This window comes from Pseudopodoces humilis, chromosome 22 (genome assembly GCF_049639895.1).
Source record: "Pseudopodoces humilis isolate 2021_Gansu_Grassland_sample_001 chromosome 22, ASM4963989v1, whole genome shotgun sequence".
Lineage (NCBI taxonomy): Eukaryota > Metazoa > Chordata > Aves > Passeriformes > Paridae > Pseudopodoces > Pseudopodoces humilis.
This window is the reverse complement of record NC_142221.1, coordinates 8,503,120-8,524,744: the sequence shown is the minus strand read 5'-3', so window position 1 is coordinate 8,524,744 and position 21,625 is coordinate 8,503,120. Positions and strand designations below refer to the sequence as shown.

The 21,625-nt window shown below is 52.3% G+C and overlaps 2 protein-coding genes across 6 annotated transcripts; both read left to right on the top strand.

Annotated features, from left to right (window-relative positions):
• Window positions 1-1,020: 1,020 nt before the first annotated feature.
• On the top strand, window positions 1,021-3,707 carry ATP6V1G1 (ATPase H+ transporting V1 subunit G1). The gene is made up of 3 exons (XM_005527191.2): window positions 1,021-1,161; window positions 2,038-2,138; window positions 2,967-3,707. The coding sequence occupies exons 1-3, from the start codon at window positions 1,080-1,082 to the stop codon at window positions 3,138-3,140; spliced, it is 357 nt and encodes a 118-aa protein (XP_005527248.1). The 5' UTR covers window positions 1,021-1,079; the 3' UTR covers window positions 3,141-3,707.
• A 51-nt stretch (window positions 3,708-3,758) lies between these two features.
• On the top strand, window positions 3,759-20,455 carry TMEM268 (transmembrane protein 268). 5 transcript variants are annotated; one of them, XM_014256327.2, is made up of 9 exons: window positions 3,759-3,854; window positions 11,416-11,724; window positions 13,297-13,406; window positions 13,896-14,003; window positions 15,694-15,843; window positions 16,791-16,901; window positions 18,275-18,352; window positions 19,220-19,405; window positions 20,141-20,455. In XM_014256327.2, the coding sequence occupies exons 2-9, from the start codon at window positions 11,625-11,627 to the stop codon at window positions 20,312-20,314; spliced, it is 1,017 nt and encodes a 338-aa protein (XP_014111802.2). In that variant the 5' UTR covers window positions 3,759-3,854; window positions 11,416-11,624; the 3' UTR covers window positions 20,315-20,455. The 5 variants fall into 5 exon arrangements, with proteins under 5 accessions (XP_014111802.2, XP_005527384.2, XP_014111803.2 ...); XM_005527327.3 differs by lacking the exon at window positions 3,759-3,854 and adding an exon at window positions 9,551-9,689; XM_014256328.2 differs by lacking the exon at window positions 3,759-3,854 and adding an exon at window positions 9,938-9,987.
• The last annotated feature ends 1,170 nt before the right edge of the window (window positions 20,456-21,625 follow it).

The window sequence follows — 21,625 nt, the reverse complement described above, 5'->3', positions numbered from 1 at the left end:
GGTTTTCCTTCTGCCAGCACAGCCCGGCTGTGATGCCACAGCTCATCCTTTTACTCCCAGTGGCTCCCAGTGCCCCATCCCAGCATCCCAGCCTTCCTTCAAACTCCCAAATTATGGTCCGAGCTCTTTTCCCCATCTTTCCTTTTATCTTCTACTGAAGTGAATATCCCCCTGAATGGATGGGCACGCCAAGTCTATTCACTTGATCGCTGGGCCCAGCTGAAGGTCACCCTGAAAACACTCATAATTCCTATTCAGCACTATAAATATGCATTTGATTCATTGTCTCCTGTCCCTTCCATCACGGGGGATGGAGGAGGCGGACCGGCAGTCCCCCCGCCTCTCCCGGCAGCGATGAGTCACTGTCCTGGCTCTGAGGCTTCATCAGAGCGATATTATTTGACAATAATTGTAATTTATGCTCCGAAAGTGCCGAGGGAGCTGCGCTCAGGGCTTTCAGTGGCCCCTGGGATGTGATGGGTGAGGGATGGGGAGAAGTGTGGGGATGGTCGGGGGACACTTGGCTCTCTGGGAGCCCCTGGCAAAGGTTGTCCAGGATAATTGTAAAGTCTGTAACTGCTCTGGAACCTCTGCTCTGAGCACCAGTGGCTCTGCGCTGGGGGTGACACCCGCCATGCCAGCAGCGGGGAGGAGATGCCACAGCCCACGAGCATCCCTGGTGCTCTTGTCACTGCTCATCCGCGGGCTGCCGCAGTTCCAGCGGTTAGAAACAAAACCAAACTCCATCAGCGCATTCCTGCGGGGGTTTAAGTGGATTTTGTGACAGGGTTAGGGTTAGGAAAGGCCTCAGGAAGGGGACAGCGAGGTCACACCCGGCCTTGCCAGGGGCGCCCCTCACAAACGAAGGGGCGTGGTCAAGCAGCAGCGGGGCGGAGCTAAAACATTATGCGCGTCAGTGGGCGGGGCCAAGCGGCGGGAGTCGGATGATGGGCGGGGCTTAGGCCGCGCGCCAGGGGCTATGGCTGTGAGGGGCGTGGCCGGGGGCGTGACCAGCGCGGGTGGGCGTGTCCCGCGTGACGCAGTGACGCTGCCGCGGCCGGCCGGACGGAGCGGCCGCCATGGCGAGCCAGTCGCAGGGCATCCAGCAGCTGCTGCAGGCGGAGAAGCGCGCCGCGGAGAAGGTGGCCGAGGCCCGCAAGAGTGAGTACGGCACTGCCCGGCTCCTCCAGGCCCCGCCGCTGGGGGTGTGGTTGCGGGGGAGCCCGGCCCGGCCCGGTTTGGCCTGTCCAGGCGCGGCCCCCTCAGGCCTTGCGGCCCGGCGCTGAGGACGGGGGGGCAGCGGGGATTCCCCCAGCCCTGGGACCAGCACAGGGAGCACCTGGAGCTGCTGGAGAGATCCAGAGGAGGCCCCAGAGCTGCTCCAAGGGCTGGACCCCCTCTGCTCTGGAACCAGGCTGAGGGAACTGGGGGTATTCATCTGGAGAGAAGGCTCCAGAGAGACCTCAGAATCCCTTTCAAGGCCTTAAAGAGGCTTTTGAAAAGGAGGGAGAGGTACTTTTTGTATGGAAAGTGCCAGAGGGTGGGGTTACATGGGATATTGGGAAGGAATTGTTCCCTGGGAGGGCAGTGAGGCCCTGGCACAGGGTGCCCAGAGCAGCTGGGGCTGCCCCTGGATCCCTGGCAGTGCCCAAGGCCAGGTTGATCGGGGCTTAGAGCAGCCAGGGATGGTGGAAGGTGTCCCTGCCCATGGCAGGGTGGAATGGGATGAGCTTTAATGTTCCTTCAACCCAAACCAGTCTGAGACTCATTCTGTGAATAAAGCCAGACCTGGATGTTGGTTGCCTGATGCATCCACACACTCCAAGATGCTCTCCACTGCTCAGTGCAGAAAGCTCAGGCTTGGTGACCTCAGCCATGGTTTGTTGGGCCCCTCCTGAGATAACCAAACTTGGGGAGGGAGCTTGGCTGATGCCTCCTGCAGAAGGAGCAAACACTGTGGTGATGGCTGTGAATTAGGAAAACCAGCTCTCAGTGCTTTCTCTTCTGTCTTTGCCTTGGTTTGTCCTTTGGGAACAGGGAAGAACCGGAGGCTGAAGCAGGCCAAGGAGGAGGCCCAGGCAGAGATCGAGCAGTACCGCCTGCAGCGGGAGAAGGAGTTCAAGGCCAAGGAGGCAGCGGTTGGTGTTCTCCATCACTCACTTATTTCCAACCCCTTTGCCTTGTGCTGGGACTTCCTTGCTCTGGCAGCACCCTCAGGGTGGAGCGAGTTGTAGCAGGAGCAGTTCCCCAAAGTTCCTTCCTGTGAGGCACAGCCACATGTTCCAGAAAAACCCGTGGAAGTGACTCAGGACATGGTGTGTTGCATCTCAGCTTGCAGGGAAAGAGCTTAATAAGCTCCTGGGTGCCCTGAGGGGTGACAGCCTCCTAAAAGCTGCTGTGTCCAAAAGAGACTGAGCTTGCTGCTCCTGTCACAGGCTTGTTTCCATGGTGCTGACGTGGCAGAGCCCACTTGCTGTGTCCCTGGTCACCAAAAGGGAAGGTTGAGGTTTTTATAAAGATTCTCCAAGGGTAGGAGGAATGGGGTATGGGAATTGTGCTTAAAGTGACTCCTGGGAGTTCCTTTTCTTGCACTCTCTAGTGCAGTTGTGCCCAGGGATTCCAGTTGTCTGCACAGCAGGACCTTTAATTTGGGCACTCCTTAGAAACTCATGCTCTAAACTGATGGATAATGAATAAATGGCAGGGAGTTGGAAAAAAGTGATCCTTAAGGTCCCTTCCAACCCAAACCATTTGATGATTCTATAAAAGAGGGCAAAAGGCAGGGGCTGAGGATGAAATACTTGGACAAGTTTAGGGTGAAATCTGAGCAGAAAATCCAGCAGTACTTTTTAAAATATGAACATTAACATTAACCTTCCCTCAACAAAGATTAATGTCCGAGATGGTCCAGAATATCAAAATACAGAGCTTGGTGTGGTGATTCCTCTTTCCTTTGCTGTTTGTAGGCCCTTGGCTCCCATGGCAGCTGCACCACTGAAGTTGAGAAAGAGACTCAGGAAAAGATGAGTGTAATCCAGCAGAACTTCCAGAAGAACCGGGAGGTGGTGATGTCCCAGCTGCTGTCACTGGTGTGTGACATCAAACCCGAGATCCACGTGAATTATCGCATCAATGGGTAGTGCTGGGAGAAAGGAGTGTCCTGGCAGTGCTGGGAGTAAAGTCTGAGCTTCAGGTGGAATGTACAGCTCATAGCCATACCTTACCTGTCCTCCTTGTACATGTGTTAAATTATTTCAGTGAGCTCTTGGAGTTCTCTCAGTTTCTCGTTTGACACGAATTCAGAGCTTATTCAAACATGAAGTGGCCATGTCTCAGATCTGTGCTGTTATTAAATAAATATTCCAGCTGGCACAGGAGTGCTCCCTTTCCATGGTGATGGTGTTCAGTGAGAGCCTTCCTTCTGTGAAATAGGAAAGGGAGAGAGCTGCTGGCCTGTGTCAGTAATTGTTAAACCTGTAAATTGTGTACCTGTATTCTTGCTGACCAAACTGCATTTCCCAGTGTGTTGTTAAACCTCTGCACAGGGTTTAAACCCTGTAAGAAGAATTCTCTGGCTGTGCAAGTCCTGGCTGATCATTTTCAGGTGCTTGAGTTGCTCTGTATCGAATCCTCTGTATATTCTGCTGTTAGCTTGAGGTACAAGTCTGGCACTATGACACCTGAAAGTAAAAACACTTCACTCCAAAGCCTCTGCTCAGTCTGGTTTTTCCTGCTGACTTGTTCTGGGAATGCTGGCAGGTCTCACTGGGCACCCTGGGAGTCTGCAGAGTGAGCATCAAATATTGATAAAAGAAAGTTTAAGAGAGACAGCCAATATCTGAAGGTCACAGCAGGTAAGTTAAAACCCATTACAGAGCTCCTCCTCTTGGCTCCAGTCTGATGCTTTACCTGCCAGATCATTCTGAAAACCTTCAGGAACAAATGTTCTTGTGACTATTAGGGGAAATAAAATGATGCCAGTTCATTGGAATAGTTTGATAGCCAGGTGCTGCACAGTAATTACCCTTCCTTGGGTCCAGTGCTGGTCACTGCGTGTTTATACCAAGGTCATTCTGAATCCTGCAGCATCCTGTGCCTGGGAACAGTGAAAGAAGAGTTTTGGGGTTGTCTGCATCACTTTCTAGCTCTAATAAAAAATACACACAAATACATCTAGGGGTTTCATGGTTCGGTGGTTTCTCCCTCTTACCAGCAGAATATTAAATGCAGCTTTGCTGTTTTGTTGAGTTCAAATTCCAGGCTTTTTGTGGAGAAGGGACCTCAGCATGTCCCTGATCTGGCCCAGGTGTTGTGCAGTTTGGGATCTTTGCAAGGAGCCTCGTGGATGCTGTTCTGTTCCTCAGAGAGAACATCCTGATTTCTGCAGCTCCTCAGTGAGGCATTGCAAAACCTCTTGGACCTCTGGAGTTGTGATAGGGAGGGGAAAAAAGCAGGATGGATGTGGATGTGAATCCTGCAGGCAGGAGCAGACAGTTCCGGTGTCTCCTCTTGTCATATTTTATGGTAGTGCGCTGTACTCCTGGAAAGATCTCTTCAGGAATTCAAGCTATTAAACGGGTTGTAAAATTGAAACAAAAGCTTTCTTGCAAAGTCAAACGTGCCAGGCTGGGAGAGAAGACAGGTGGGTACAAGCAGAACAGGATCAAAGCAGTTTTAATCCATGTGCTGTAATGTGGAGAGGTGTTATGGCCTCATACAAGGTTGCAGCCGTGTTAATTCCACTGTGTCCTTTGGAGATGAGACATTTCTCCCTGTTGAGAGCAGGTGCTCAGGCTCCAGCAGGATGCTTCTCAAAGCCCTCCTTGCTCCAGGCTGTAATTAGCAATTTCATTCCCTCTCTTATCAATGACAGACTGAGACTCTGTCCAGAAAAAACGAAGTGTGTGTTCCACTTTCTCATATTGGTTCATAACTTTCCCTTGGTTAATGAGGACTTTTATCCTTCTTTAGAACAGAAGCAGGAGAAAAAGGGGGAAAAAAATCCTCCATGATTATTTCTCCTTGGCAAATGTGCTGTGAAGAAGCTCCCTTTAGAATATGCAAAGTGTTAATGTCTTGCAAGGATAATAATTTTCTGTAATACTTTCCTGAAACTTAATGTTGAGAATGATTCCAACTTTGCACTGAAGGAAGCATTTCCAATTATTGCTCTCCAGGAAGGCTGTCACTGTGCAGTGCAGTGCAGAGATTTTATTTCCAGTTGAGATTCTTTCCTGAATAGAACCTGGGATAGTGAGAGATGTCCCTGCCATGGCAGGGGGTGGCACTGGGTGATCTTTAGAGGCTCTTTCCAACCCAAACCAGTCTGGGAGTCTGACAATCCCTCAGGACTGAGCCACAGCTCAGCTCAGCTACCACAGAAAGAGCAGAAGCTGCTTTAGGCACACACACCACGGTTGAGATTCCCTTGATTTGGGCTCCCACCCCTGGAAATACCACCTGGCTCCTGCTCCTGGGGACACTTTGGGCACTACAGTGTGAGGAGAGAGTGTCCAAAGGAGGGACACGGGGATGGGGAAGGGTCTGGAGGGGCCCATGAGGAGCAGCTGAGGGCACTGGGATTGTTCAGCTGGAGCAGACTGAGGGCAGAGCTCCCCGGGGGCTGCAGCTCCTCCCGAGGGGCAGCTCCGCTCTCTGCTCTGGGACAGGGACAGCAGGCAGGGAACGGCTGGAGCTGGGCCAGGCCAGGCTCAGGCTGCACATCAGGGCAAGGTTCTTCCCCCAGAGGCTGCTGGCACTGCCCAGGCTCCCCAGGGAATGGGCACGGCCCCGAGGCTGCCAGAGCTCCAGGGATGCCCAGGCTGGGATGTTGGGGGGTCTGGGCAGGGCTGGGAGCTGGGCTGGGTGATCCTGGGGGTCCCTTCCAGCTCAGGATATTCTGTGATTCCATGATCCTATGAAATAAAGGAAGGAAATTGCCTCTAACCCTGGATCTGGAGTCCAGAGAGTTCTCAGTAGGGGGGCAGCAATCCTGGCTGGCAGTGCTTTAGCAGGAGCTCCCCTGACAGCTGGATTTGGGCAGAGAGAAGCAGGGAGAGGACTCTACATTTTCCTGCTGCTGGAGGTCCAGGAGCCCTTCCCCTCTCTGTCTTGAGGTGCCAGGCTGGCTGTGCTGGATGGCATCAGGGTGCTCCATGGGGCAAATCCACATTTGGCAACCTTAAATTCCTTATTTTTCTGCTTTTGTGAAGTCACTGCACAGTTCCTGATGATCTTTATTAAATCTGGAGTTGTTTCAATGCCAGATACAGCCCAGTGAGCTGCTGGCAGTCCCTCTGTCCTGTTCCTGCCATCCCCAGCTTTGGGCTTCTGCTGTTTTCTCCCACCCTGGAGCCCAGCTGACCCCGAAGCAGGTAGAAATTGATAACTCTATAGAAAATCAGCAGTTCCTGGCTTGTGAGGCAGCTCATGAGAGGTGTGGGCAGCAGGATGGGGTATCCCAGCTGCTGTCCTGCTGTTGTGGGGCAGGACCACCCTGCAGTGTCCCCTGGAGGTGACAAATGACCATGTAAAAATAATGCAGCTCCTCTCCCTTCTCTCTGCCTGCATTAAACCTGCTCTGTTTTCCCTCTTTGCCTCTGTTTTCCCCATCTGGAATCTCTTTCCCCTTTATCTCTCTTCACTAGTTCTTGCATTAATGCATAATGGGAGAGACAAGCCAAGAACTGCTGATCCCAGCTGAAGGCTTGGCTTTAAAGTCTTAACAGAAAATACTATCAAGAACCCTCTAGATCAATGTTCTGCTGAAAAAGTTTTCCCAAATTAATCCAAGGAAGGAGCACAGTGTAATATCTCTTTGAGGCTGAAAGGAGAAAGTGCTAATTTCATGCAGAAAAGATTGTATCTTGGACTGGCATAGGAATAGAAAATAAATTGGTATTAAATTACATTCATCTGCCTCAAAATAATCTAATAAAGCATCTTCTGGATCAATAGCTGAATCATTATCCCAGGCACATAGCGAGCTTTACCTCTTTTAATTTGAGATTCAAGAAAAGAGGTTTTTGCATTACCATAGTAAAAAGAATAATACTTTAAGTCTTCATAGGAAAAAGGCAGAAGCAGGAAAAAAAGATAAGAACCACGCTTCGTGCCTTAAGCAAGTGTCATTCTTCATTTGAAACTTGTAATTTATGGGTAGTGGGAAATAAATTTTTATATTTAATGACTGTCAATCTGTGAGCTCTGCTGACAAAAAAATCCAACAACGCAGAGTAAAAGGACTTTGTGTGCAGGAAGGGAGGAGAAGGGCAAGACAAGGCTTTCAACAACTTTGTTCTCCTAATTAAGGCTCACTAGGGAAAAAAATAGGAGAAGGATGGCATGGTTCTCCACTGAAAATGCAGTTTCATCAAAAGAAAATGAGATGTGGCAGTGTTGGCTGCAGTGTGCACAGTCCAAACAAGGCTGACGTGGGGAGAAACTGCAACCACATGCAGACTGTGGCCAAAAAAGCTGGAATCACAGGGGTGTGGATTCCAAATCCTGCAAAGGAGCTCAGTTTATCAAAACATGGAGTAAACACAGAGAGAACATGGCCAGAATAGGCAAAAACAGACTAAATGTGTGTGTCTGATTATTTAAAGCAGTGAGACTTCAAATAGGTGCTGAAGAGTGACCTCAGAAATGAAGGATGTGATGAAGGGTGAGGTTATTCCCGAGGCTGGGAGGGGTGGGTGGGCACTGTCAGCCTGGGACAGTGCTCAAACTTGTCTTGAAAAAGCAGATTTTTTCATTTCCCTGGAATCAGCTTCCCTGTAATATATAATATATTCATTAATGCAGCAGGTGGAACAGGGAGTACAATGTAAGTCCAGGGCACCAAGCTGGGAAGAGATACAAACAGTACAGAGCACTGAATCACAATTCCAAATGATCTTGGTAAGTGGGAGAAATGATCTGAAACCAATAGCCTGAGCCTCCCTGCAGGGAAGAGTAACTGAGAAAGGTGAAATCAAATACATCAACTCCGAGCAATCCACGAGCAGCTGCACAGCACTGCAGGAATTGGGGAAAATGGGGTGGGGGGAACTCCCCAGATGTTGTGGTAAAGGGGAGGCTGGGCAGGGCTTGGAGCAGCAGCCTGGGCTGGTGGAAGGGTGGAATTAAAATGGGCTTTGAGGTCCCTTCCAACCCAAACCATGCTGGGATTCCAGTCTCTGGTGATCCCTACGCTCCTCTCAGATGAGCAGGAGTTTGCTGCTGGAGGTGCTGAAACCGAGACCTTGTGTGTCTTGCTGAGCAAGAGGGGCACAGGGATGTGCTGCAGCTCATTATCCACTTTCAAGTTCATCAGCTTTCAAGTTTATTGTCCCACAGGGATTTGCCTGGGGTGTTTTCCATGGAGAGCTGGCAGTGCTCTTGGCTTCTGAGCTCTCTGTCAGCATCTCTGTGTGGGTGAGGAGCAAACAAAGCCAAAACTTTTGATGAGGAGCGTTTGCAAAAGAGCCCAAAGCTTCCCATGGCCCTGTCTCAGGTGGGGATTGGAGCTGGTGACAGATTTATGGGATTTTTCCCAGTACCTGGATGGTGTTGCCAGTTTCCAGTGTAACAAGATCCCATGAGGGCGAGTGGTTTTTGGAGTTGTTCCTGTTGCCTGTGGAGCCACGTGATGGGGTGAACTCACAGCTCTGGAGCAGGCAGGGCTGCAGAACCCATCCCTGCAGGAGAAGAGAGGCCTTTGTTCCAGGAAGGGCACACAGACACTGCAAGAGCTGATTCTTCCTTTTCTTTCAACCATTCACCGCTGGATTTGCTTTGTTCCAACCCTCCATGGGTCCTGCAGCTTTTGGGGAGCTCTGACACCACAATTCCCAGGCTAAGGAGTTCTGTTTTCATGGTGTTTCAGCATTGTCAAACAACTTCAGCATGTGCAGCTGCTCTGGGGGATCTGTCTGACTCTGCCTGAGCCTCCTGCTTTTCTTCTGGAGCTGCTGGAGGGGAAACTTGCTCCACATCAGCACAGCCTCCTGGTCTGGGGAGGGCTACAGCTCCTGCCCTGCCTGTCATCCCTGTTCCTGTGTGCTTTCCATGACCTTTTGATAAACAATGACCTCTTGTCAGCCTTGAGATCTGTGTTTGCCTCTTCTGATGTCTCCAGCCCTGTCTTGGGTGTTTGCCTTTGACAGCAACACTCACAGGAGCTGATGTGGTGCAACTGTGGGATCTGTAGTTCCTGAACCCTGCCTGCCTGATCCAAGAGGAGGAGGAAGGAGAGAGCCTCCTGTCTGTGCCACTCTTCAGCTCTTCACATTCTTCAGGCTCCAGCTCCAGCTCTGGACCCCCACCCTGCTGAAGGTGAGGAGGACAATGTGGCCCAGTGGCCGTGCCTTCAGCATGGGAACACTTTTGAGGAACTCCAGAGGGTTAAAAGCAAATTTGTGAGCTCAGCCTGGCGGGACAGTCACATGCAGCAGGGAGATTTTGCAAGTCGGTGCTTGCAGCTCAGGGTGAGGAGAGGGAGGCAGGGGCACAGGCCTGGGTAATCCCTACTGCCAGGAGCCACAGGGGACAGAGGGACACAGGCTGGCACCTCCCTGCTCGGGGGTGGCACGGTGTGACGCCTGTGCAGGGCAGAGGGGGACAGTGGCACACAAAGGACAGGCAGGAGGAGGAGGAGGAGGAGGAGGCTGAGCTGCATCCCCAGCACCAGGAGTGAGCTGGAGCAGGTAAGGCTGTGCTGGCTGCCCTGGGAATGAGGCAGAAGGATCTGCTGGGTGTTTCTCTGCTGTTTAGTGAGGGCTTGGAGGTGTCCAAAAAAAGAAGGAAGTCAGTTCACCAGAGGGATGTTGGCATTGCATAAAGAATAAGAAGAAATTTGGGGAGCACAGAGCCTGGGAGTGCAGGAGAGGAGAGGCTGCTCCTCGAGGTGGCTCGGGAGGGATCAGATGTTTGGGGGGACCCAAATCCCCAAATGGGCAGTTCTGCAGGAAAAGGCAGCAGAGCCAAACTGTGCTGCACTAAGAGGTAAAACAAAGCTGCTCTGGCTGAGGAGCACATGGGGAAGGCTGTTTCCCTCCCGGGGATGGCTGCGCTGCTGCACCTTCACTGTCACCTCCACAGACCCAAAAATTCTCATCATCTGAGCCAGAGAGCCTTGATTCATCTCCAAATGGATGTGCAAGCAGCAGCAGGGTGGTTGGTTTTAATCAGGTTTTTCTTCAGTTTCTAATTAGTTTTTTTCTTTTGTTTCCCCTGTTTTTTCACTCTTTGCTTCTGTCTTCTGTGGGATTTTCTGTCTTGATTTTACACTCCTTTCTGTTGGATGGCAAAAGAGGGAAAGGAGTGAGAAAATCTGGTCTGAATGCACCTTTTGGTGCTGGGATGTGCCCTGTAGACGTGGTGCTCATGATCCTCATGGCAGAGCCGTGCCCAGGGGAATCTCTCCTCCCCTATGCAGGTGGAGAGAAGGTGCTGTGCCCATCCTGTGTGCCCACACTCACTTTGAGACTTTAAGTGGGACTTTTCAGTCCTTTTGGGTTTTTTTTCCCTGTAATCAGAAGAATTTCTCATGTTGTTTCTCTTGCCTCCATTTCCTTTCTGTCATTCTTCAACCAGGGACTGTTTTGGCTTTGTGCAAAGGGGTAAATACAGCCACAACCACCAGAAAAAAAATAAAGTCAGAAACAAAACAATCCCCTTTGGAAGGAGAGTAGGTGAGATCTGAGAGGGATCCTCCCACCAGGAGACAGCAACAGGCTCCTGGTTTGAGCAGAGGTTATAAAGTAAGTGTTGGTTTTGGAGAGCTGGAGTGGAAAGTAATTGAGAAATAAACTCCAGAGTCTTCCAAGCATTAAACAGCCGCCCACAGGTGCTGGCAGGAGGTCAGAGAGCTGTGTCAGCAGGGAAAAAACACCTGGAAAACCTTGGGCATGGTATGTGCTGTGAGAGCTTCCCTGAGGAGAGGGGAGAGGAGAGGGAAAAGGGAAAGGGAGGAGAGGGAAAAGGAAAGAGCAGAGACCCTGAAAGGCTTCACTGCTGCTGGGTGGGAGCTCCTGCCTTCAGCAGATGCATTTTTCTGCCTTATCTGCACCCCTCCCATCCCGTGGATCTGCCCCTTGTCACTGAGCAGGAGTGTCACCTCCAGGAGGAGCATTTCCACCAGCTTCAGGTTCTTCTGAAGGTGATGGCAAAGAGGCTTGGCAAGGAGAAATCCTGCCTGTTCCTTGCTAATTGCAAAATGGGATCGCTGACGGATGCCAGGATAATTTAAGAATATTTAACGATAGCTTTTTCACCTCTCAACAAAAAAACAAATGTAAAAAGTGAGTCTGTGTGTACTGAGCTTGCACTGGCCAGCACCAGGTGCTGACATCCCCCAGGAGCACAGTCACTGCTGTTAGCCTTTATTTGTTGTCTCTGCAAGATTTGGGATTTTCTTTTTCCTCTTTTCAGGGCTTGAAAATGCCTCGTGGCTCGTGGAAAGCTGGATCCCCAGGAAGGCAGCAGTGGGAGTGAAGGTTTCACAGTCTGCTCCCCACTCAGCTGCTGTGGGGCTGGTTGGTGCTTCCCAGAAGGGAGAGAGAGAAATGCTGAATTTGAAAGAGAAATGCTGAGTTTCTGACCAGAAAACACTGAATCCTTCAAGGAGAGGCACCTCCAGCATGGCCCAGAAAACCCAAACTGGTGGAACTGAGAAGAAAGAGTCCTCCCTCCTGTACTGTAAGGGTGATTTCAAGGAAGGAGCCCTGCAGTGGGTGACAGGTAAGGGAGCTTGTTGATAAGGAGAGAGGCAGATCTGAGCTCAGTGTCCTTAAAATAACCACTGACAGATTTTATCAAAGATGCTCTTTAACAGCATCTCACTTGTGAAAGAAACAAAACATTGTGGATGGTTCAGCATTTTGGGAAGGGGAGGGAGATGGTTTGGGGTTTTTTTTGGAATGCCTGATATGCAGGAATGAACAAATCAACCTATTGAAAAGCAGCCCCCTGCAAGTCCTCTCCTCTTGGCCTTTGAAGCTGAGAACTCTTTGGGAAACATGACCTGTGCTGGGGACAGCAGGGGGATTCTGCCCCTCTGTCCCTGTGCCCAGGTGAGACCCCACCTGCAGAGCTGCCCCAGCCCTGGGACCAGCACAGGGAGCACCTGGAGCTGCTGGAGAGATCCAGAGGAGGCTCCAGGGGGATCAGAGGGATGGAGCAGCTCTGCTGGGAGGAAAGGCTGGCAGAGCTGGGATTGTTCACCTGGAGAAGCTTTGGGGTGAGCTCAGTGTGGCCTTGCAGAGCCTGAAGGGGCTACAAGAAAGGAACAGGACACAGGGAATGGCTCCCACTGCCAGAGGGCAGGGATAGATGGGATATTGGGCAGGAATTCCTGGCTGTGAGGGTGCTGAGGCTCTGGCACAGGGTGGCTGCTCCTGGATCCCTGGCAGTGCCCAAGGCCAGGTGGGACATTGGGGCTTGGAGCCCACTGGCAGCAGGCAGAGCCATGGATGGCTGTTCACTCACACCCCCCACACCCTCCAGCAGGGCCCCATTATTGCTCAAAGTGTCCCCAGGAGCAGCCAAGGGACACCTGGCTGACCCTGGAGCTGCAAAGGGGAAGGAAATTCGGGTGAAATCTTTCAGTGAAGCAGGATCTCAGCTGAACCAGCCACTTCCTTAGGCCCAAACTCTTCCTCTTGCTGTAGCACAGCTTGTGTAAGCTCTTGGTGGATGCCAGATGGGCTGCCTGGAGATCACAGCTCTCCTGTGCTGCTCCTCAAATCTAGGACAGGCTGTCCTCTCACTTTTTAGGCTCCTGACTTGAGTCTCTAGGATGCATCTCTGATCCTGTCCCAAGCTGACACTGGAAGAGCGTTGAGCAGAGCCACGCTCCAGGAACGCTGCTGGAGGGTCTGTGGCTGCTCCAGGGCAGCCCTGCCACAAGCAGTGGGAATGCTGGAAAGTGCTTTAATTAATGGCTCAAATTGGTTTTTATGGTGGGGGGGTCTCCAAGAGGGAAATGAGCCTCAGCACCATGGAGCAGCCTGAGCCCACTGTCCTTCCAGTCAGGCATTGCTGAGGCAGGACACGGTTGTGCTGCTGATCAGAGCACCCTGTCACCTCCTGTTATCTCTGGCTGCTCACTCCTGGGGTGGTTTTGGGCTTTCCTCCCTTTCTGCAGTTTGTTTCCTTCCAGAGGGTCTCGGGCTGCTTCCAGAGCTCCTTAGCAGTGGCCAAGGATCCTGGATCAGTTTAAAAGACACCAGGGTGGTTTGTGTTGTCAGGCTCCCCTTTGCCAGGTGCTGTGGGGTTAAACCTCCCAGCACTGTGCTCACTGTGCTCTTGCAGAACCCCCCCAAGGCCGGGTGCTGCTGGTGCTCAGCATGGACAACACCTGCCCCACCTCCTCCTTCGACATGGACCTTTGTGCTGAGAAACTGCAGTCCCTCGGGGTCCAGGTGAGCTCCCCTGGGAGTTAGTTCCAGCTGGATTTGTGTAATTTGCATTTACACCCATGTCCCACATGGCTTTAGGGTTTTTTTTTGAGAGTTGCTAGTTTCAGTCCAACTTCACTCTATTCCCTGTGGGCTGGAAGTCAACTGGGATGAAGTTGGCTCCTTGAAGAAACAATTTGAAGATAGTTTGGAGTGAATTTTGCTTAAAATTCACTCTGATAGGGCAGAGCATCCCTGGGACATCTGCCTTGTCTTGTCCTTCATCACAAGAAGGCATTTTCTTCACTTGTGGTTTACCCTGCCCTTCCCAGGCAGGTTTTATTCTGCAGCTGAGGCAGGAGCACAAGTTTTGGCAGCTCTGAGGATGGGATTGGAGATGCTCCCTGTGGGAGGCAGCTCTGGGACACAGATTTGGGTTGCCCAGTCCAGTTCTGCTGGGTTTGGGAACCCAAACCGGAGGGTGGCTCTGGTTTTATGTTTTCTCCCGGGCAGGTGCCGGCAGATCCGTGGAAAAGGCTGATCCAGGAGGGCGTCCTGAGGCCTGAAGTGCGGCGGTACCTGTTCTACAGCTCCAGGGGCTTCCAGATCGCCATGGCTGTGGTGAGGGCACCGTGCAGCCCCGGCACCACGGGCTCCTCAGCCTGGCACTGTGGGCTCCTCAGCCTGGCACTGTGGGCTCCTCGGCCTGGCACTGTGGGCTCCTCAGCCTGGCACTGTGGGCTCCTCAGCCTGGCACTGTGGGCTCCTCAGCCTGGCACTGTGGGCTCCTCAGCCTGGCACTGTGGGCTCCTCAGCCTGGAGCTGTGGGCTCCTCAGCCTGGCACTGTGGGCTCCTCAGCCTGGCACTGTGGGCTCCTCGGCCTGGCACTGTGGGCTCCTCAGCCTGGAGCTGTGGGCTCCTCAGCCTGGCACTGTGGGCTCCTCGGCCTGGAGCTGTGGGCTCCTCAGCCTGGAGCTGTGGGCTCCTCGGCCTGGCACTGTGGGCTCCTCGGCCTGGCACTGTGGGCTCCTCAGCCTGGAGCTGTTGGCTCCTCAGCCTGGAGCTGTGGGCTCCTCAGCCTGGCACTGTGGGCTCCTCAGCCTGGCACTGTGGGCTCCTCAGCCTGGCACTGTGGGCTCCTCAGCCTGGCACTGTGGGCTCCTCGGCCTGGCACTGTGGGCTCCCCGGCCTGGCACTGTGGGCTCCTCAGCCTGGAGCTGTGGGCTCCTCAGCCTGTCACCGCTGGCTCCTCAGCCCAGCACCAGGGTTCTTGTGCCCAGGGGGTTTGGCTGGCCAGCAAATCCTGCCTCTGACACGTTCCTGCTGGGCTCCCCTGGCAATCCCAGCTCGCAGAATTCCTGCAGATGGAGGGCAGGGCCCTCTCTCCACCCTGTTGCTGGCAGTCCCACCGAAGCAGGCCGGGTGACCTGCTGAGGTGACAGGCTTGGTTACTAACTTGGTTTTAAAGATCTGAAGGCGTTCTTGTCCTGATGCAAATTTAGACCAACGAATCAGTCAACTTTTGGTCTTGTTTATCTTCTTCTGGTGAAGGAAACTCCTCCAGAGACTCAGCCATGAGCATCTGCTGTGAGGCTGGTGCTCTGCTGAGGGTGTGATCAAACCAAATCTTTGTTTTGATTCCTTTTTTTTGCGTTTTTGGTTTTTTTTTTTGATAGGCATTATACAAATCTTCTCCTTTCATTGGTACTGGAGGAATTAATGCTCAGTGTTTTGAGGGGTTTGGTGCCTGTTTAGTGCACCTGAGTTTTGTCATTATGAGACAATGCCTTGTCCTACATGTCACACAGGCTCCTAGGCAATCTCCTGCGTAAATCCATGCTCTGTGAGGTAAAGGAATCCAGTTTTCCCTGACTTTAACCCAGTCCTTGAGCCCTGTGTCAGTGCCCACTGGCTGAGTGTAATGGAGTGGTCTCTGCACCTCCTTGAAATAGAAACTTTCTAAATCCAGGGACTCTGAGAATTATTATCAATATGCCTCAGTGAGTGCATTTCTTGTCTAAATGGAAGAACTCTGTTGAAATCCTTCCTAGGGATGAATCATCATTAATAATTCACTCTTTGTCTTTGGTGAGTGGTGATTTTTTAAAATAAACTAGTGCTCACTCAGTCCTTCCAGTCCTTTATTTCCTCTATTTATTATTGGAAAGAAGTTTTGTCCTTTCTCACCCTGTGAAAAATCTCATGTGATTTAATTTATAAGGGAGAAAGGAGTGCTATTTTCTTCTTCATGTGACTTTTCTCACTTTCATGGGTTTGTGACTCTCACCAGCCTCTCTTTTTTTTTCCCAGGTTTTCTACATCTCTCTCTGGACAAACCTTTACTCCACGCTCCAGCTGTGTTCCCTGGGGCACTCCTGGGGGGCTGGTGTGCTGGTGACCCTGGTGGCCCTGGCTCTCACTGCCTTGGTGATCCTGGTCATTGATTGTCACCAGAGGAAGGTGAGGAGGCTCCTGGTGTGGGAGAGAGGGGAGCAGGATTCCTCCTGCTGTGGAATTCCCTAGCAGCAGGCAAAGAATACAATGATCCAGGGAGGAAGGAATATTTTTACAGCACTCAGGGAAGGCAGGGAAGGCAAGGAATGCTCTGCAGCCAAGGGAGGGGATGGAATGCTTGAAATGGAAGTGTTGGAGTTGCTTGGGCTGGCTCAGAGCTCCTGCTGCTGGAGATCAGAGCATTGGAGGATCCCAGACTGGTTTGGGTTAAAAGGGACCTTGAAGCTCATCCAGTGCCACCCCTGCCATGGGCAGGGATACTTTCCACTGTCCCAGGCTGCTCCCAGCCCTGTCCAGCCTGGCCTTGGGGCAGCCCCAGCTGCTCTGGGCACCCTGTGCCAGGGCCTGCCCACCCTGCCAGGGAACAATTCCTGCCCAATCTCCCATCCAGCCCTGCCCTCTGGCACTGGGAGCCATTCCCTGTGTCCTGTCCCTCAATCCCTTGTCCCAAATCCCTCTCCAGCTCTTGAAGCTTCTTGGAGTACTGAGAGGCCACAACAAGGTCACCCTGCAGACCAACCCTTGCAGAGTGTGGTTTGTGCTCCCACAGCAGCTCTGGCTCCTGCCCTGCTCCTGATGATTCCTCCTTGCATCCTCTGCTGCCTCTGGCATCACTGGCACTTTTTATTTGGCTGAAGAATAATATTGGAAAGTCTTGATTCAAAATCCAGAGGGGGATTCAGAGCAAATAATTTTTCCAAGAGGAAAGCAGACAAATGTGGGGGTTCACAGAGGTTCAGGAAAGGAGGCAGCTGGGGATGGAAGGGAGAACATGACCCTGGAAATCAATTCCACTGTTTTCTTTTCAGAACTGCAGTATTTGGGATTATCCAGCTGCAGTTTGTAGACTTCTGCCATGGATTGTATTATTTTTCCCTTGCATTCTTTAACAGCTAAACGTGAACACAGATGTGAGGCTGGCAGCTGTCAATGAAATCTTTATCAAACACAACATAATCCTGGGGATTACAGATGTCCTGGATGGGCCACACAACATCCTACAAGTATCCTTTCTGCTGGGAATTGGTCAGATCCCTCCTGGATAAATGCCTCCTGCTGGAGATGTGTATAGATGTTGTGATCCAGAGGCTGGGATTCCTAGGATCTGCTTTGTCTCCTATGGGATGGTGTGAAGAATTGGGAAGCTTTTATTTCTCCTGTAAGTGGGGATTGAGGTATGCCCAAAGGTGATTGGAAATAATCAGTCTAGAGGATTGAAGTGGGATTCCTTAGGGCAGACAATTATCCCTAAAAATGTGTTATGTGATAATGATGATTCTGCCTATAGGCAGAGTGATAGCAAAGTTCTTATGGAAAAAAAAACAAACCACCAAACAAACGAACAACCCAAAATCTGCTAAAAAAACAAAAGGGAGAAAACCAAACAGTCCCCAAAAACTCTAACATGGAGAAAACCAAAATCCCCAACCCTGGGCTCATTTGCTACCTTTCAGAGATGATTTTTCTGGACTAGAGAGGGATTCAGGGGAATGAAGAGAGTTTTAAGGCTCCGTGAAGGTGTTAAAGGAAGGTGAGAGAGACACAGAGAGAGACTGGAAATACAAATGGAGAAGGAAACCAGGGTGAAGGGGACAGGGAACAACTGCAGGAGGGCAAAGTCATTCAGGAGTAGGAGGAGACCCTTAAAAACCTGAATTCCACATTTATAAACCTCCATTCCACTTTTATTCAAGCCAGCATAGTCCATTAAAGGACTAATCCAGGGAGCCTTCACCTCGACCTACGTGTCCCAAAACTGCCTGAGAGCAGCAAATAACACAAGGATTTACAATGTCTCTGTCTGCTCCAGTGTCAGATCCATTTTAACCCTCTGCATTTTCCATTTTCCTGGATCCCTGTGCTGCTGGCAGCTGCAGCAGATGCACAAGGACAGAGCTCTGGCTGCCCCAGAGCTGGCAGGAATCACATCCCCAACACGCTGCTCTTGGAAAACTCTCCTCAACGGTGTCCTCAGAGCAGCACTGAGTGTGGCCAATTTTGTAAAAAATAAATGGAGTGAATCCCTAGAAACAAAGGCAGCACAGCAGGAAGGGGTTTAGGGCAGCTGGGTCACTGTGTCCCCCAGTTTATCTGGTGTGGGGTCACTGTGATGAGCCATGGGCAATGACCCTGGCTGCAGGAGGTGAGGAGCAGGACTGGCTGCTCTCTGCTTCCCCATTAGCTTGGAGTTTTGTCTTAGCCCAAACCCTCCTGGCTCAAAGCCAGCCCTGGGCTGTGTTATTTGGGTCCTGGCTGCCCTGAGCACACCAAGGGCATCCCCTGCCTCAACTCTGCTCCCTGGGAGCCCCATCCCAGCATCCACATGGATGGGAGGGGCAGGCACGGAGAGATCCCTTCCTTAACCTGCCCCTTCCAGCTGTGGTTTGTGCACTTCAGCCCCGAGCGCTGCCTCCAGGCCCTGTCAGCCCACATGGCTCACCTGCAGGGGACACAGGTAAGGCACAGTGGGGACAGCTTGGGGACACAGGCAGATCCTGCCCTAAAGCCTGGATTTGCTGGGATGGAGGTGGGCAGTGACAAATGAGTGTTTGAGTGCCCTGCTGAGGTTCCCCTGCTGTGCACTGGGAGCTGGGCAGACTGGGAGGTGAATAAAGTGCACCTGTCCATGGCCAGTTCAGCAGGAATTTGTCCAGACCCCGTGGAATGTGCATGTCTGGATAATTAACTGTACAGCTTTAATGATGGAAAGTCATCAGGAATGAAAGGAAAATTTTGGAAGCACATGGCACACCTTGAAACAGCTTCCACCTTGAGCTGTCCTCCTGGAATAAGTGGGATAGCCTGGAGGAGCAGGAATTGCTGGATTGAGTTAATTACATAAAAATTTTGTCCTCTTGGCCTTTAGAAAATGTTTTGCTCTCTGTGGGTGTGTAAATATCCACTGAACTGTCTTTGTGGGGTGAGAGCTGAGAGTCCTCTGAAATCTCCAGGCTGCTCATCTCCCTGAAAGCTGCAGCTCAGGGACGGACAGCAGCTCCACCATTCTCACACAGGGGATGGGATAATGGAGTTTTTAAAGACAGGATTCTCCATGCCAGGCTGTGGACACTGCCAGGCCATGGGATGGACACCCAGCTCCAAGTGCTGGGCACGGTTCTTGGCATGGGAAATCCCAGGGGTGGGAAACATGCAGGAGGAAATTGTGCCTTTTAAACTCTGTCCTCAGGGCACCACTGCTGCCTGGGATGGGAAATCCTGGGAATAAAAACCATGCAGGAGGAAGTGGTGCTCTGTAAAGGCTGTGCTCAGGACACCACCGCTGCCTGCCCTTGGAGAGCCCCAAAATCTCCTTCTCTTCCAGGCAGGCTTGAGGCACAGGCTGGACAAGCTCTGTGTGGCCATGGATGTGGCAGTTCAGCCCGAGCTGGGGATGGAGGAGGAGGCTCCATGTGAAGAATCCCCTCTTTTATCCAGCAGGGTGACCCTGAATAAAAATCCTGTGACCTGCAATGAGCTCCTGCACCTCATCCCCGAGGGCCCACCCGAGGTGAGGAGAAATATCCCCCCAAATCATCTCAGCTCCAAAACTCATCCCAGCCATGGGGGACACCACCTTTTTCTCCAGCAGAAGCACCTGGAAGTCCACACACACCTTCTCCAGTGCTGGTGCTGCTGAGCTGTCAAAGCTCTCTGAGCAGCTGGGGATAATCCTTGAGGAATTAATGGATTTGGCTCTCCTTGGTGATCCCAAGGGTCCTATTTGGAAGAAAACCTCTCCCCAGGGACCTGGTGCCCCTGCCCAGGCTGGGGCTGAGCCATGGATGAGCCCAGCCTTTGTCTCCTCCATGGAAAGTGCCTTCAAAGACTTGTGTCACGCTGAGCAACAAATGTGTCCTGATTCCCGCTCAGCACGGAGCTACCAAAAGGGTGATTTTGATTTATTTTGCTGTTTTCCTGTCACTAAGGGAATTCAGTGCAGGTGACATCCCTGCAGATTGAGGCTCTCTGGCTGTCCACAGGCAAAAACAAGCCTGAGGAGGCAGGGACAGAGCGGGCAGGTCCCCAGGGCCACCCGTGGGCCAGCAGTCATTTGGTGTCACCCCCCCGTGGGGACAGTGTGCTGGCCACAAGGGGATCTGGGCCACTTATCTGTGCCATTGGCTGCTGTCCCGCTCCTGACAGAGTAGGACAGTCCTTGAAGCAGGGAAAAAATGGTGTTTGATGTGTGCTCTGCTCTGCCCACAGCGGTGCCCTGCTCTGACTCCTCTCTTGTTCCCTCCAGGCCATGGCCCAGCAGCTCCTGGTGATTTTCAGTGGATGCTACGTCCGGCTCCTGGTGACGGGCCGGCTCCCTCGGGCCGGGCCAGGGGCACACCTGGGCCACAGCAGCGTCCCCTGCCTCTGCCAGTTCATCCAGACCACCATGCTCCACACCCACCACAGCTGGGGCAGGTGACCAGAGGGGGCTGGAAAACACCCAAATAGAGCTGTCCCCACACACACGGGTGTGGAGAAGCTGTGGGGAAGAGAAGGGAGCTGTAATTCCTTGTCCTGGATGGATGAGTGGAAATAGGACTCCAATAAAACATGCAAGAAAGCTGCTGACCTTGGAGAGCTCCTGCCCACCAGTTCCCTCCCCTGTTCAGGATCCAGCTGTTGCTTTAAGGGATAGGTGAAATTCTGGACAATTCTGTGCACACAATTCCCCTCCCTCCCCTCCCACACATCTCACAGGGGCAGTGGGAAGGGAATGGCTCAGCCCTACACCTTCCCTGGAGTCTCCAGGGACAGCTCCAAGCTCCTGGTGACAGACAGGGCTGTGCCAGCTGTCTGGGAATCTTCACTCAGCAGCGTCTGGCAGCGGCTCAGCCAAACCAGAGCAACCAGGACGGGTGGGGCAGATCCCTGCCATGCTGGGAATCCTCTGCCTGCTGCTCAAAGCTGAGCTCACTGGGACAGGGAGCTCTGACACCTGAGCAGCGCAGTCAGGCAATGCTGGAGAACTTTCCATGCCTTGACTGGGGCAGGGAGAGGGGCCAGGATGGTTCTTGCTGTACCCACCGTGCCAAACTGGGGGCTCTGCTTTATCTGCAAAGTCATTGTGCTTCAAATGTGTGCTTTAAATGGGCCAGGGAGGGAAGATTGGGAAGCAAGGACAGGAATCTCATTGCCAGCTTGGTGTACGGTGCTGTATTCTGGTGTTTGGCAGGGTTCTGAATAACAGTGTCCCAGGGACACACAGCTATGTGGGAGCAGGTGACATCCTCCGGTCCCCCTAATCCCACCCCGAAGCATGTCTGTCCCCTTCTCCAAAGGCTGTCATTTGCTTCTCCCCTCTGCCAGGGGCTGGAATGACAAACAAAACCCAACGAGGGAAAATAAAACAGCGGAAAAACTTTTGCAGCTCGGTCCTGGGAGCACAGACAGGGAGTGCAGAAGTGCCCCCAGCTCTGGCTGAGCCCAGGATCCCCGTCCCAGCAGGTTTGGGATGAGGTGCATCGATGTCCCTGTCCCCAGGAGCACTTACCCAGGTGTTTTTGGGCTGTGGGGATGTCCCTGCTCCTCTGAGGTTTGGTTTGCCCAGACTCCACACCCGGTGTGTGGGTGTTCTCCTCTCGGGTGTGCAGACACGTCCCTCTAGATGGTGCTAAGATAAAGAGAAAAGATGGGTGGTGAGAGGCCTGGGAGGAGAGGCTGCCCTGCAGAGCACTGCCCGAGGTCTCCTGGCCTTGGAGATCATCTCCCTCTCCGTTTTCAACCACTCCTG

Coding starts and splice junctions, on each gene's coding strand:
- ATP6V1G1 (XM_005527191.2), top strand. CDS start 1,080: ATGGCGAGCCAGTCGCAGGGCATCCAGCAGCTGCTGCAGGCGGAGAAG. Junction 1,162..2,037: donor GGTGGCCGAGGCCCGCAAGA/GTGAGTACGGCA, acceptor CTTTGGGAACAG/GGAAGAACCGGAGGCTGAAG. Junction 2,139..2,966: donor TCAAGGCCAAGGAGGCAGCG/GTTGGTGTTCTC, acceptor TGCTGTTTGTAG/GCCCTTGGCTCCCATGGCAG.
- TMEM268 (XM_014256327.2), top strand. CDS start 11,625: ATGGCCCAGAAAACCCAAACTGGTGGAACTGAGAAGAAAGAGTCCTCC. Junction 11,725..13,296: donor AGCCCTGCAGTGGGTGACAG/GTAAGGGAGCTT, acceptor GTGCTCTTGCAG/AACCCCCCCAAGGCCGGGTG. Junction 14,004..15,693: donor TCCAGATCGCCATGGCTGTG/GTGAGGGCACCG, acceptor TTTTTTTCCCAG/GTTTTCTACATCTCTCTCTG.